The sequence below is a fragment of the Pseudopodoces humilis genome, chromosome 4 (genome assembly GCF_049639895.1).
Source record: "Pseudopodoces humilis isolate 2021_Gansu_Grassland_sample_001 chromosome 4, ASM4963989v1, whole genome shotgun sequence".
NCBI lineage: Eukaryota > Metazoa > Chordata > Aves > Passeriformes > Paridae > Pseudopodoces > Pseudopodoces humilis.
The window spans coordinates 70,088,567-70,101,533 of NC_142203.1; the positions used below are offsets into that span (position 1 = coordinate 70,088,567).

The 12,967-nt window shown below is 40.3% G+C and overlaps 1 protein-coding gene across 1 annotated transcript in view; it reads left to right on the forward strand.

Moving 5' to 3' along the window:
• Positions 1-154: 154 nt before the first annotated feature.
• KIAA1328 (KIAA1328 ortholog) overlaps positions 155-12,967 on the forward strand; it is a 173,445-nt gene continuing 160,632 nt past the window's right edge. Inside the window, exons 1-4 of the mRNA XM_088054534.1 lie at positions 155-210; positions 4,707-4,742; positions 6,769-6,908; positions 10,613-10,707. Of these exons, the coding sequence (XP_087910660.1) occupies positions 159-210; positions 4,707-4,742; positions 6,769-6,908; positions 10,613-10,707 (323 nt within the window). The 5' untranslated portion in view covers positions 155-158. The remainder of the gene's footprint in view (positions 211-4,706; positions 4,743-6,768; positions 6,909-10,612; positions 10,708-12,967) is intronic.

The window sequence follows — 12,967 nt, forward strand, 5'->3', positions numbered from 1 at the left end:
GCGGTGCCCCTGTCGGCCCATGGCGGCGGCCAGCGCTCAGAGGACTACGATTCCCGGCATGCCTCGTACCCTTCCGCGTGCCTCTGGCGCAGACAGCCAATGGGCTGCGAGAGCCGGGGGGGCGGTGGGGGTATGCAGGGAGTGGCGGCTCTTTCAAGATGGCGGCGGCGGCCGCCGGTGTGGCTGGACGTGCTCGCTGGGGCCGGGGCTGTATCCTTGCCTGGGGTTCTGTGTGAGGGCCGAGGGGGGGGAGGGCCCGCCAGGTGCGTTCGGGGCGGCCTGTCGGGGGGTTTGGCGTGGAGCCGATGCGGCGCCGTGGGTCGGGTGGCGTTATGTGGCTGTGGCAGAGGCTATGGGGGGGCTCCGCTGGCGGGTGTGGGGGGAGGCTTGGCCTGGGGAGAGGGATTGCGTATGTGCCTGTTTGTAGGGGGTACGCGCGATTTCAAAGCAAAAGTGACCTGGGAGAGAAGGGAGAGTCGTAAGTCCTCTTCAGTATAACCCAGCTGTGAAATCCGGGGGCAAGTAAATATATTGAAAATGGGGAAAATGCGTTCTACTTATGGGAACTTGTGAGGGAATCAATAGAGAGAATGAGGTTGTACAGCCTGGAGAAAAGGAGGCTCAAGAGTGACCCCATCACACTCTACAACTGCCTGACAGGAGGTTGGTTGTAGCTGGCTGGCGGTCGGGCTCTTCTCCGAGGTGACAAGTGACAGGACAAGAGGACACAGTCTTAAGTTGCTCCAAGAGAGGTTTAGGTTGGACATTAGAGAGCATTTGTTCACACAAAAGGTGATTGGGCATTGGAATGGGCTGCCCAGGGAGGTAGTGGAGTCACCATCTCTGGAGGTGTTCAAGGAGAGATTGGACCTGGCACTCAGTGGTTGACATGGTGGTGTCCAGTCATAGGTTGGACTTGATGATCTCTGAGGTCTTTTCCAGCCTTATTGATTCTGTGATTCTTTGAAACTAAGGCTAGAAGCTGAGCAGGGAAGATATGTGTCTTTTGTATCTGGCACCTAAGCTTGGCTACAAGCTTGGCTACTTTTGGGTGAGCCTATGTGGGACTTGGTTGGCTCTGTTTGTGAGGGATGAGTGTGAGGTTGGGGTGGTTTCATCTACTGCAGGCTGCTGTGGGAGACTGCGTGGGGCTGGACACGTAGATGGAGTGGGTGGTGGCTGTGGTGTTGGAAGCTCAGCCTGTACAAGCCTGGCTAGGGAGAGATGTGCTTGTGGGGCTCAGAGGAGCAAGAGCTGCTGTTGCTGTTTGGGCTTGTGTGGCTGAGTTGGAAGCTCAGTGACTTGAAGTCATTGGGGTAGAACTGACAGTCTGGCCTGGTGGAAATTTAGAAGCTGACAATTTAGTTCCAGTTATGAGGGGCTTGAGGCATTGCTGTTAGACTGAGAGTGGGATTTCAGCATTGACTGGAGGTGATTGGAAAGAAGAATGTGTGTATGTGCTCTTTTATTTATGTTTGACTGCACACCCACGGGGACAGTGTGCAAGTGAAACAGGCCAACCATCCCATGGCCTGTTTAAGGAGCACATCAGTGTGATTTCACAGTTGTGTAAAGTAAAAAAGATTGTCTACAACATTTTCTGTGCTGTGAATAGGATGAAGGTGTGTGGCGCATATTGGATTTATTGCCACACTGTCGCTACTCTGCTCAGTTGTGGAAGTATTGATGCAATTGCATTGACAGTCTATTTTTATCAGTTAACAGGTTGTTTCCCATCACTGAATATGGTTTCTTGAGCCATAAAAAGCAGTGGCCTCATGCATCATTTCCATTCTACATGTTTTGGTGAATAGGCAGTGTTGCCTCTCATCTTGGAAAAGTTTAAATTCTTAGAAAAGCACATGGCACAACTTAAAAATAATGGTAGTGTATGGTTTCAAAAAAAGAGGAGCAGCTGGGGAATTTCGTAGATTGGCTTAATACATATGGAAAATTGAAGTTCTCTCCATCAATGCTGAATCACCTCAGCACAGCAAGGCAGGTTGTATAGGTAAGCTCTACCCGGGTGTTGAGTTTCTCCAGTGCCTCTCTCTGCTGTTGCACTGCACTTCAGCTGTGGTGGTGCAAGGTTTATAATACTACACCTGCCTTACTGGCAGTCTTGAGAGGCATGTGGCAGTGGATTAATGTTAAAACGTTGATGCTGGTGCTGTCTCCAGTCTGTTACTCTCAAGGACATTGCTTATGAATCAGCCTCTGAGTCATTGTAATTTTCAGTCCAGCTGATTCAGGTAGCCTGCTCTAACTTTGAGTTGTTCTAATACACTGGGCTGCAATGGTTCACCAGGAAAGTTGTCCTGGTAGCTGGGGGAGTAATAGTGACAACTTTGGCTAGTCTTTGCATCCTGCTATTAGGAATTTATCCACAACAACTGGCAATACCAGAGGCACACTCTAAAAGCAGGATGTTGTTTAGAAAGATAATTTTATTTCCTACAGCCATGTGTTTACACGCGGATTAACCGTATGTCAGTTGAGTAGGAACTGCCTGTGCAGAAGTTTGTTGTTTCCTGAAGCAGTGTGAGTGGAACATACACTTCTCAGTACCCTGCAGCTTGCTGTTGTGGTTGTGCTGATGCAGCTGTTTGGGCTGGGCTGTGAGCCAGACTTGGATTTTTGATCCACCTTGGTGCTTTTTGAGAAGAGAGTACGCACAGTGCCTTCCTCGTGGAGTTTGTTCTTCCTCGCCTTGTTTGTGCTATTCCCCCACAGTGTGTTCTGGCAGCTGGAGATGGCAGGCTGCAGCTCACAAGTGAGATCAGAAATGCTCTCTGTGTTTGTAGAGGGAGCTGGCTTTGACAGCAGTACTCACTGAAAGTGTTTTTAAACTGGTGTGAGGCTGATGAGTGATAATTGTGTACAAGTGATAAAGTGCATCAATAGGATCATAAGTGAGCCTGTGATTGGGCCCTTTCAGTATGACAAGTACCAGTTGTGTGATGGACAGTGGGTGTTGATTGAAGTTGCTATCCACAGGGGGAAACTCCTAGACTTTTCCTAATTTTCTCCACTATGTGGTAATTTACTAAATTAAGTTTTTGAGATGGTGCTATCAGAATTCAACTTTAGTTAAGGCAAGAGTTTGTATAGGGTCATTAAATATTTTCACAATTTTACTTGTCAGAATGCAGCTGCAAAACCTTAAATACATTTATTTGTTAACATTACAGAAATTAGATAATTGAGTTAATTGACCAGCCATGAAACATTGAGGAAGGTAAAGGGGTATAAATAAAAGATAGTGGAGGAGAATTTTGTGCTGCGTGCTTTTGTTTTCCCCTTTAGTATTGCCCTGGTTTCAGCTGGAATAGAGTTAATTTTTTTCCTTGTACTTGTTATGCTGTGTTTTGTGTTTAGGATGAGGATAATGCTGGTAACACGCTGATGTTTTGGATGTTGCTCAGCAGTGCTTACCCAAAAACATGGACTTGAGTGACCCATGCTCTGCCAGTGAAGGGGATCATGTCCAGGAGAGCTGACCCAAACTGGCCAAAGGGAGATTCCAGAACAGAACATCATGTCCAGTACATAAACTGGGGAGTGTTGGCTGGGAGCTGCCAGTTCCTGCTGGGAAAAGGGCTGGGCATTGCTCAGTGAGCAGCTGTACTGTGCATCACTTGTTTCTTTTGAGTTTTAATTCTCTCTCCCTCTTCCCTTTATGTTGCAGTTAGTATTATTATCCTATTTTTTTTTTGTTTGTTTCAGTTATTAAGCTTTTCTTATCTCTATCTATGAGGTTTACTGTTCCTCTCTGATTTTCCCTCCCCACTTGGGGCAGGGAGGTGGACAGGGAGTGGCTGTGTGGTACTGAGTTGCTGGCTGGGATTAAGCCACAAGTATGTTGTTATTTATGTGGGAATAACAATCTTTACATTCAGCTAAATGAAATTGCTCCTTTAAGGAAGACAGTATGATTTATACCCTTCCCTGAATTATATTGAGTCCTATTTTTAGTGTCTTTTAGGAGGCAAGGATTCAAGCTCAGTGACTGCTGATAGTCACAGTGACTACTAACAGCACAAATAATATGGTGCCCTGTTGTTAATGATTTTAAAGGGTTTTCTGTGGTCAAGTAATTCAATTGTTAAACCTCCGGGATATTTGAAAGTTCTTGAAACTTCTTAAAAAAATTCAGTCCTCAGGCTTTTATGCATTACTCATCATGTGATGATCAGATGAGAATGACCAGTTTGAAACCTTTTGCATTTATCCTCATTTATGTTTCTTGGAATGTATTGCCTAAAATGGATTTCATTGTAGTTATCAATAAACACTGTTTCAGAATTTGCTTTCCCTACACATTAAGATGTTCCCTATATAACAATAAACTGTTTAAATAAATATTATTATTCATTACATTATGATATAAGATAATGTTCATTATCTTAGTAATTGTTCTTGTAACTGTGGCTGGTCCTTGGGATCTTTTGCTGAGGTGACTTCTAAGGTAATTTTGGCAGGCTGAAAGTTAATACACAGTGAAGAAGGAATAAAGCCTTTTGTTTTAGCAATCTCTGATGTTTTTTTCCTTATCAAATTTTCCTTGCTTTTCTTCCTCCCAAAATGTTGACTGTTTATTTGTCAACAGCTGTGTAAAATTAAGAGACCAAATGTTTCTTTTTACAGTCCTGTTTAAAGAGCCAAGTGTGCACTCTTTTTATTTCCTTTAGCAAAATCACATGCAGCTTCTGTTGAAGAAGATCCACTGACATCTGTTTCAGGTATGACTTTCTTATAGACAGAAACAAAGGTTTTTTTCTGTGGATGATAAAATTTTCAGTGTCTTTTCAGGTATGTGGTTTGTGTACATGAGTATGTGTAAGGTAGAGAGTCATCATAAGTTGTAATGGGACATATATGATTATAGCAAAAGATTTATGTTCTGCTGCTTAGATAAGCATACTGTATAAGATGAACAGTTCCAGGGGAGTTGTTTCTGTTGCAGGTACAGCATGGCTTTATCCAATTTACAAGGCAAGCTGAATTTTTAATGTGGTCTCCAAGGAATGTTGAAGCATTAGAAGTGTTAGGTCTTTTGTAAATTCTGAAGATATCAGTTGAAATGAAGATTCATTGTGTAGAGATAAAGCAATTATTTTTTTTTTATTAGTTCTTTTGACCTTGATTTACTGAGTGCATACTTGTGTAAATTGCTGGGGAAAAGATGAATGTTCTTAGTTCACCTTCAGAGTTCTGTTACTTGTTTTCAGACACAGCTCTTAAAGTGACACAAGGTCCTGGACACGTATCTGGGGAGGATTAACTCTAAACTGAAATTGTGTGCATGTCATGTTGCACTATATTAGGAACGGCAAAGCAGTACGACCTAGACTCTCTAGCTGAGTGTCATGAGAGAGCAAGTTTTATTATTCCAGATCTTCTTTTATAGACAGGTCTGAGAAGGTCCGGAAAGACAAAACTGTAATTGGTCATTAAAATAACCTGTCACCATTATTGGACAATTGGGTACATCACCCCTTGACTGTTTCTTACAAGTAAACAACAAGGATCCAAACAACACCTGCAAAGGTTGTTTTCCTTCACTGTTTGGATTTCTCCTTATGATTTCTCAGGCCAGTCTGAGAAAGTTATGTGACTTGGCTTCATACAGGTTCTGTGCTCCCTGCCTGCTTTCAGCATCCATAGTGTCATCCAACAGTTATAAGTTTTGAGGAATTGTACTCTTTAGGTTTGGGGTAGCATGGTTTACCCTTCAAAACTACTGCCCAAACATTTCTGTTGAGCTCAGTTGAACAAAACACATACAGAGATTTTTAAGCCAGGTGATACTGGACTGTCTTTCTCTGTGCTCTGGAAATTGAGTCACTCTGGGAAGTTTTCTGCCACTTCTGAGGAAGAGAATTTAAGGACCATTGTTTTCGCTTGTGTACAAGCATGGAGATACTAGAGTTTATAATTTAGTTCTTTCACTTGAATTGCTGGTACACTTCTGAAATTAATTGCCCAAATAAATGTAATCAATTTGCTAGTATGAAGTTAATATTTTTTGTTCAAAACTTTTTGCACTTCTGAATAGTCAAAATCAAACCTTGAGGCTGTACCAAGTAGCTGTAGGCTTTAATCTGACCCTGGCAGGTTTTAGTGTTAGTGTCGGTGTTGGCACTTCGTAATTGCAGCATCAGGATTTTCAGTGCTTTCATGTTCTTACCATTTGTAGAGGTGATATAATTCTAATTACGGCAGAAAGTGTTTGACAGATGATCTGTGGAGTATGCCTTGCAATGTTGCCTTACTCGTATGCCTGGTTCTTGAAAGGAACAAAGAGCCTGAGTATCAGTAGGTTGGCTGTGTAACAGAAAATGTGGTATTTTATTATATGGGTGGCACTTTTAACGGCTTTACTCATGGTTGGTTCCTTACTGACTTTGGGTATCAAAGAAGAAACTCAATTTTATGCTTTTGTGTCTTAATCAAACACAGTTTATTTGCACTGAGCTTCAGTCTGAAAACATAATGTGCATTTCAGAATTTATGAAATGTTCATTGTGACTGGGTGTGCTTCAGTACCATGCACCTCTTTTTCTGCTGATGCATTCATCTTAATGAAATTTTGTATGGAGTAAGAGGCTAGGGGGAACTGTAGACATATTCCTGAGGTACTCATTCTTTTCAAAGAAAGGAGCTGCTAAGGCAAGGTTGCCTTTGTGGAAGTTTGGTTATACAAGGCAATACTAGGGCCCCTTTTCACTTTATAATCTGCATGTTCTGCTTGTCTTTTATTTACAGGAGTGTCTACAAAAGGAAATTTAAGAACAAGGTGTTTGCCAAAATATCCAACAGGTCAAACTGAACTAAAGGTGCCTGTAGCTGTTGCTTCTGTTTCCATGGATCCTGATAGAGGTACAGGAGGTCTGACAGGGCAGCAGGTCAGTAAAGGCAAATTTTTCTTCCTCTTAAGATTCCACATAATAGAAAAGATGGTTGAAAATTCTTAGATTGAAAACATTTAAAGTTTTAGTGTAGTTATTTTTATAGTCTCTTAGACTTTTTGCCTGTTTTACATGGTCACTTTCTATCAGAAATTATCACCTGAAGAGAATAAAGGCTGAATGTGCTAATTTGTGTAAGTGGGGCTATGTAAAACAGATTATTTATATTTCTATGTGTGTGTTTGTACAGAGACAGTGCATGTAGCCCTAGGTAGTGCCTAACCTACACTTTACTGGCTCAACATGCAAGAAGTTTTGTTCAGTTTATTAATTTTCATTGTTCTAGTTATCTCATTTAGAAATAAAAAGAGTAAAAACTTACTTTAGGGACCTTTTTTCTGTGCCTGCTCATGTTAGAAGGGTAAAACCACTTTTTGTTTTTGATAGTAAAAGTTCAAAATGCATTTGAGCAGTAGAAATAGCTTTGTCAGTTGATGTCAGCTGCATTGAATTTTGTGGTCTCCTCCTGTGAGTCTAGGTGATGTTTTTCCTACAGTTCCTTGCATTAGAAATTCCAAAGCTGTGGGGTTTCCTTTGGAAGGTTATTCTGTATTGTGATAGATGCTGTGATGTTTAGAAATCTGTTGAGAGATGCCATTTTTCTAACGTGGTTTGTGTAGTACAATGACTGTGTAAGTCATTTGACTACTGTTGAGTCTCTTGCCTAGCAGTCATCTTGGGCCAGCCTGTAAATCACTGGGTTTGGCATCCTCCCACTTGCAGGCAGGATTTAAAACCTTTGATTGCTTCTGCATTGCTGTTTTATTATCAAGTTAAATCTTGTCCTTCATCTACAGTGTCCTTCTCTGCCTTCTGTGTGCTGAGTAACTGCTGTGTGCCACACATGCAGGTTCAAAACTCTGATGTGAAGACAGGTTGTTCAATTCTTGTTGCTTTGACAGTGTCATTGCCCTTCGAATCTTTCAGCATGACATGTGGCCAGTTATTAAACTAGTATTAATTTTTAGGGTTTTGCCTGGACTTGTTTATTTCCCTTTCTCTGATTATTAGTACTTGCTTTTAGAGGCTAGTATGTACCTCTACTTTACAAATGATGCTGTTAAGTGGCATGCAGATAAATTCCACAAATAGCCCCTATTATGCAGAGTCTATGTAGAAGCATCTCTTCATAAGTATCTACAAGCCTGCTGCCTCACAGATGCCTTCATATGTCACATTAAAATCTGTTTTGTTGAATGGTGCATTGATTGCGTTACTTGTTGTCTAGAGAGTTTTTACTCCTTTTTTGTGAAAATGGGTTTTGATGTTCTCTTTTTTTTTTAGATATAATGCCTGATACATGAAATCTTAATTGGTTACTTGTGCTTTTGTATTATTGACTACATGATGTGTTCAAAGCTATGCTTCTTTTTTGTCTTTTTAAACCTCCTGTTTTTTGCTTACCTCACCAAATTCTCATGGAAACTTTGTACTCAGAAGATAAGCTCTGAGTACTTGAAACAAACAGAACAAATGTTTCTACTTGTTATCGAAGAAGAACTTCTTTTGTATGGAATTTTCATCAACAACACAACTTATTTTCTGCGAAGTATTGTGTGCATGTCTAGGGAGAGCTGATGGCTTTGCTATGACATAGAGTCATAGAATGGATTGGGTTGAATGGGACCCTAAAGATCATCCAGTCCAGCCCCCCTGCCATGGACAGGGGCACTTTCCACTAGTGCAGGCTGCTCAGTGTCTCATCCAGCCTGCCCTGAACATAATTCTGAGTAAAACACTCCAGGCTGGAGTAGGTGAGCTGCTGTGGTCCTTTCTGTGATTCTGTATGATTTTGTCATGCAGTTGTCACTTTCCAAGGTGTAGAGAATATCTTTCCAGTACTGACTTCCAAAATTGTCTTCTGTCCTGAGCTGTGTAGAAAGGACAGAAATCTGGGAAAAGGAGACAAACAGTCTTGGCCTCTACCTCCTTTGTGATCTTCTTCTGATGGTTGAGCTATTGCTGTGCATTGTTCCACAGCTTCATTTTGATGTGTGTTATGGCACAAGTCTGCCTCTGAGCATTTCTTGTTTATGATCTATGCATACCTGTAGGGGATAGGAAAAACTATTTTTCCTCTTCATCCCACAGAGGTTTGTCTGACAGTACATACATCAGTTTGGGTGGTTGTGTTAGAGACCTTCTGTTAAAATCTCTTTCACTAATGCGTTCAAGTTTCATTCTCTTTTTTGAGAATTCTAACTTTCCATTTTTCTTAAAGAAGTTCCATCATCTGCCTGCTTTAAAAAAAAAAATATATTCATACATTTTTGCATGGAAGGTGAAATTCCTTCAACCATATGTTTAGTTGAATTCAATCAAGTTAGACATTCTCTCTTCACGTGTGACACATGCTTGGGAAGAAAACTGAAATCAAATGCCCCTTGAAAAGTGCTGAAATTTGCCTTGTGAAATTCTTTCATTCCTGAGGAGAATACACTGAAGTTAAAATGAAGGGTCATGTAGGTATAACATGAGTCTGTGTGAAAACATAGCCTCTCTTTGTAGTGGACATTCTTCTTTAATTGTTTTTAAGATGCTGTTTAAGAGGCAATTAGATAAGCAGGAGAGGGGTCACTTCCTCTCTGGTGTGTAGATCAGCTGCTGTTACTGATAATGAGAGAAACCCAGTGTTTGCTTTATATTCTTTTATGCACTATTGTGTTGACTTGGCCAAACTGCAAGGCATCTGGTGGCATTCTTTTATCTCATGTAAAGCACTGCATGCACTTGGCAGAGTTTGTAAAAGTACAGACTGAAACTCCTTCAGATTGAGTGAACATACAGAAAATTGCCAAAATCCTGGACAGAACACCATGGTTCTGTTGCTGCATTTATCTTCGGGTTCGTATTTCATGCTTACCACTAGCACTGCAGAACTGAGTACCCGATCACGGGGATTTTTGGTGAAAAAAAACCAGATTGAAACTGTTTCCTGCGTGTGAACAGCCGGAGTCGGGAATGCCGGGCAGCAGAGTGCCCTCTGGTGGGTACAGGTGGAAAGTGCAGCGGTTCTCTGCGTTCCCGGGAACGCGTGACGGATCTGAAGTGCTCAGCCCTGCTACAGCCTTCTTTTGACAAGTGTTATTTAAAAAAGTGGCAAATAAGCCATTAAAACCAAACAGTAGCCAGTGAAGGTGTGTGCTTTTCTCTGTATTAGAAAAATGAAATAAGGGACTTACTCTCTGCTAACAATATTTTGCTGTTTTATATGCTTTGGTCACAAGTGCTAAGGCAGCACTTTTTTTTTCTTACTCTCTGTGATATGATCCTAATATGATAAAGTTCGAAGTTGGATTTGGATATTGCTGCACTAGATTTCCAAGTCATGAGAACCTACTCCTTTTTATGTGGTATGAATCAAGGAATAGTGCATGTCTTAAAACTTTATCCAGCATGTTTTTAGCATTGAAGCTAGCAGTTTGCATTTGAATCACAAATATCTTAAAATAATTCTTCACAATTTGGTAATTTGTTTCATTGAAATGTACTTATGTTTTAAAAAACATGAATTTTATTTCCAGTTGGAATTGATCTACTTTCAGCTTCTAATTATTAGGTCTTGAAATGCTTTTAATAGCTTATGAAATATTTGTTGCCTTTTAAACAGTACATTCTAAGATGTAACTTTAAATTTTCAGGGCAATAATGAAGGAGGAATGAAGAGTGCTTCTTTAAAGGATTTGTGTCCTGAGGACAAGAGACGCATTGCGAACTTAATTAAAGAGCTTGCCAGGTAAGAAGAAGCATCACCTGAAAATGCATTAAGTTTAAAGAGAGTTGTTTCTCTAATTAACATCAAGCAATGTAGAACTGCATTAAAAACCTGCATATTTGCACAAGGTAATTTTTCTTCCTGGAAGAGGTATGAAGCAGCCTTGTTGGTTTTGCTTTGCTTCCTCTGAATATATATTTAAAATAGAGGCCAAAATTTCATGACCAGCAGTACTTCATCTGTAATAACCTAATGACAGGGCTAGGATTTTGTTTGTGGTGTGTATCAAGTGCTAGAAATAAACACATTCTGCTTTTGGAAATGACAGACTTTGTTGCTATGAAACTTTGTAGTGCTTATTGTTTGGCAGAGGTATGTTTTTACATGGAAGGCCACGTTAAAGGTGCCTTGCTGATCTTGTGCCTGAAACATGTTGATAGATTTGCTTGTGTAATTTTTAGTTATCTAATCAGACTTCTTGCTTCCCTTAATTACTTCAGATTCTACCTATTCCTTGAAAGGAGAGGTATCAATAGTGCAAGTTTCTCAGCTTTAGCAAAAGTCTTTTTCTTCACTTCATTCCAGTGCTAGTTACATTCTCAAATGTAAAGGAGGTAAAAAAGAGCTTGAATTAAAGTGAGGAAATCTTTGTCCTACTGTTTGTCCCTAACACCTCCGAATCTCTGGAAATCTTATATTTCTTACAGTGGCTGTAAAAGTGAGGAGGAGCACATGGGCCTTTGGCAGGCTTTGCTTGTGTCCGTGGGGAAGCTCTTGTGAGATGATCCCAGGTCCTTTGGGCTAAAAGTTATCATACATAGAGTTTTTAATGACAAAGTTTTTCTAGAACAAAGTGTGGTTCTCTGGTAATAATTAAGTGTTTTTTGACATAGATCCCTTATGTCTGTGCAATAATTGTCAAGCACTACTGTTCTTTTTCATTTTATATAGGAAAATTTGGAAAATTAGAGAAATGAAGTGACTTGCTCAAGGTCATGCAATAACTCCCCGGTGCAGCTAGGGATATTTTCTCTCTGATTATCCTTATCCAGTGGACCATTTTACCTGCTAATAATTTGAATTTCTTGCTGTACAGTATTTTAGTAATTTCTGAAGTTCTTCATGCTTGCAACTCTATTTTATCATGCCTTGTGTTAGAAAATGTATAGTTAAGACTGTCATAAAGAGTAGATTGGTGGGAACCCTGGTTACAAATTGTCAGATGTTGGAGCTATTCGGACACTGTTGCCACTGTTGATATATTGAGGTATATTCTAATATTAAAAAAAGCCTTTTATTACATTGTTCCTCATAATACACTGCTCCCTAGTGAATAGTAGTACAGTAATTCATTCGAGCATGGGATTCTTCTTAAATCTCAGATGCTGTGATTTTTCCCTGAGGACAGTTTGATATTTCTGCCTGACATTTCTTTGAAGAAAAATAGAAGGTGCAGCAACATTAATTTTGAGAAGTAAAATTAGTGGAACACTATTATTTTATACTTAGTTCTCTTTTATTTTTAAACCTAATCATATTTTTATTGGATGTAATTAAAAGTTCTTTGCAGAGTAATAGGGAAGTTGAACTTTAATTCCGCTCACCTCGTCACTTTTTTAAAACTCTCCATAATTTTCATCCTTAGTTGTGCAATGATAGAGAGTTTTTACAAGCAGTAGAACATTCTTTGCTACTTTACTAAGAAAAAGAAACAGCAGAATGTTGAAAGTTTTACAGAAACTGCAGTAAATACTTGGAATAATAAAGGTCTCACTTGGGCAGTACCTCACTGTTCCTTGTTCTGCTACAATTTATGAATGATAGTTAAGGCTAATTTGTGCATGTTTGTTGCAGGATGGTCAACAGAAATAGACTGGTCAATCAGCAGCTGCATGAAGGCTCTTGTAAAGTGGTAAAATTCTGTTTGTATGGAACCCAGTTGCAAAATGTGATTGACTCTTGGGGCTTGAATTTCAGCCAGATCTTGCTTGAGCAGTTCAGGGTAGTGGTCTTTCCCCAGCTTCTGTGACTGCTGAAGGAGAGAGCTCTCCTGGACTTTTCTTCCTCTTCCTATTTTTGACTTCTTTTCCTCCAACTCTCACTCCCATTGAGTGGTGTGTGGTGTCAGTTCATTTGTTAATTTGCTTAGGTGTCAGACTTTGTCTTGGTATGAGTAGAGTCTGTTGCTGGCTACATTAATATCATTTTCTCTGGAAAAAAAAAGAAAAAAAGAGGAGCTTCTGGGCTGTAAAGATCTGCTGCTGGGGATTCCAGTGGCTGA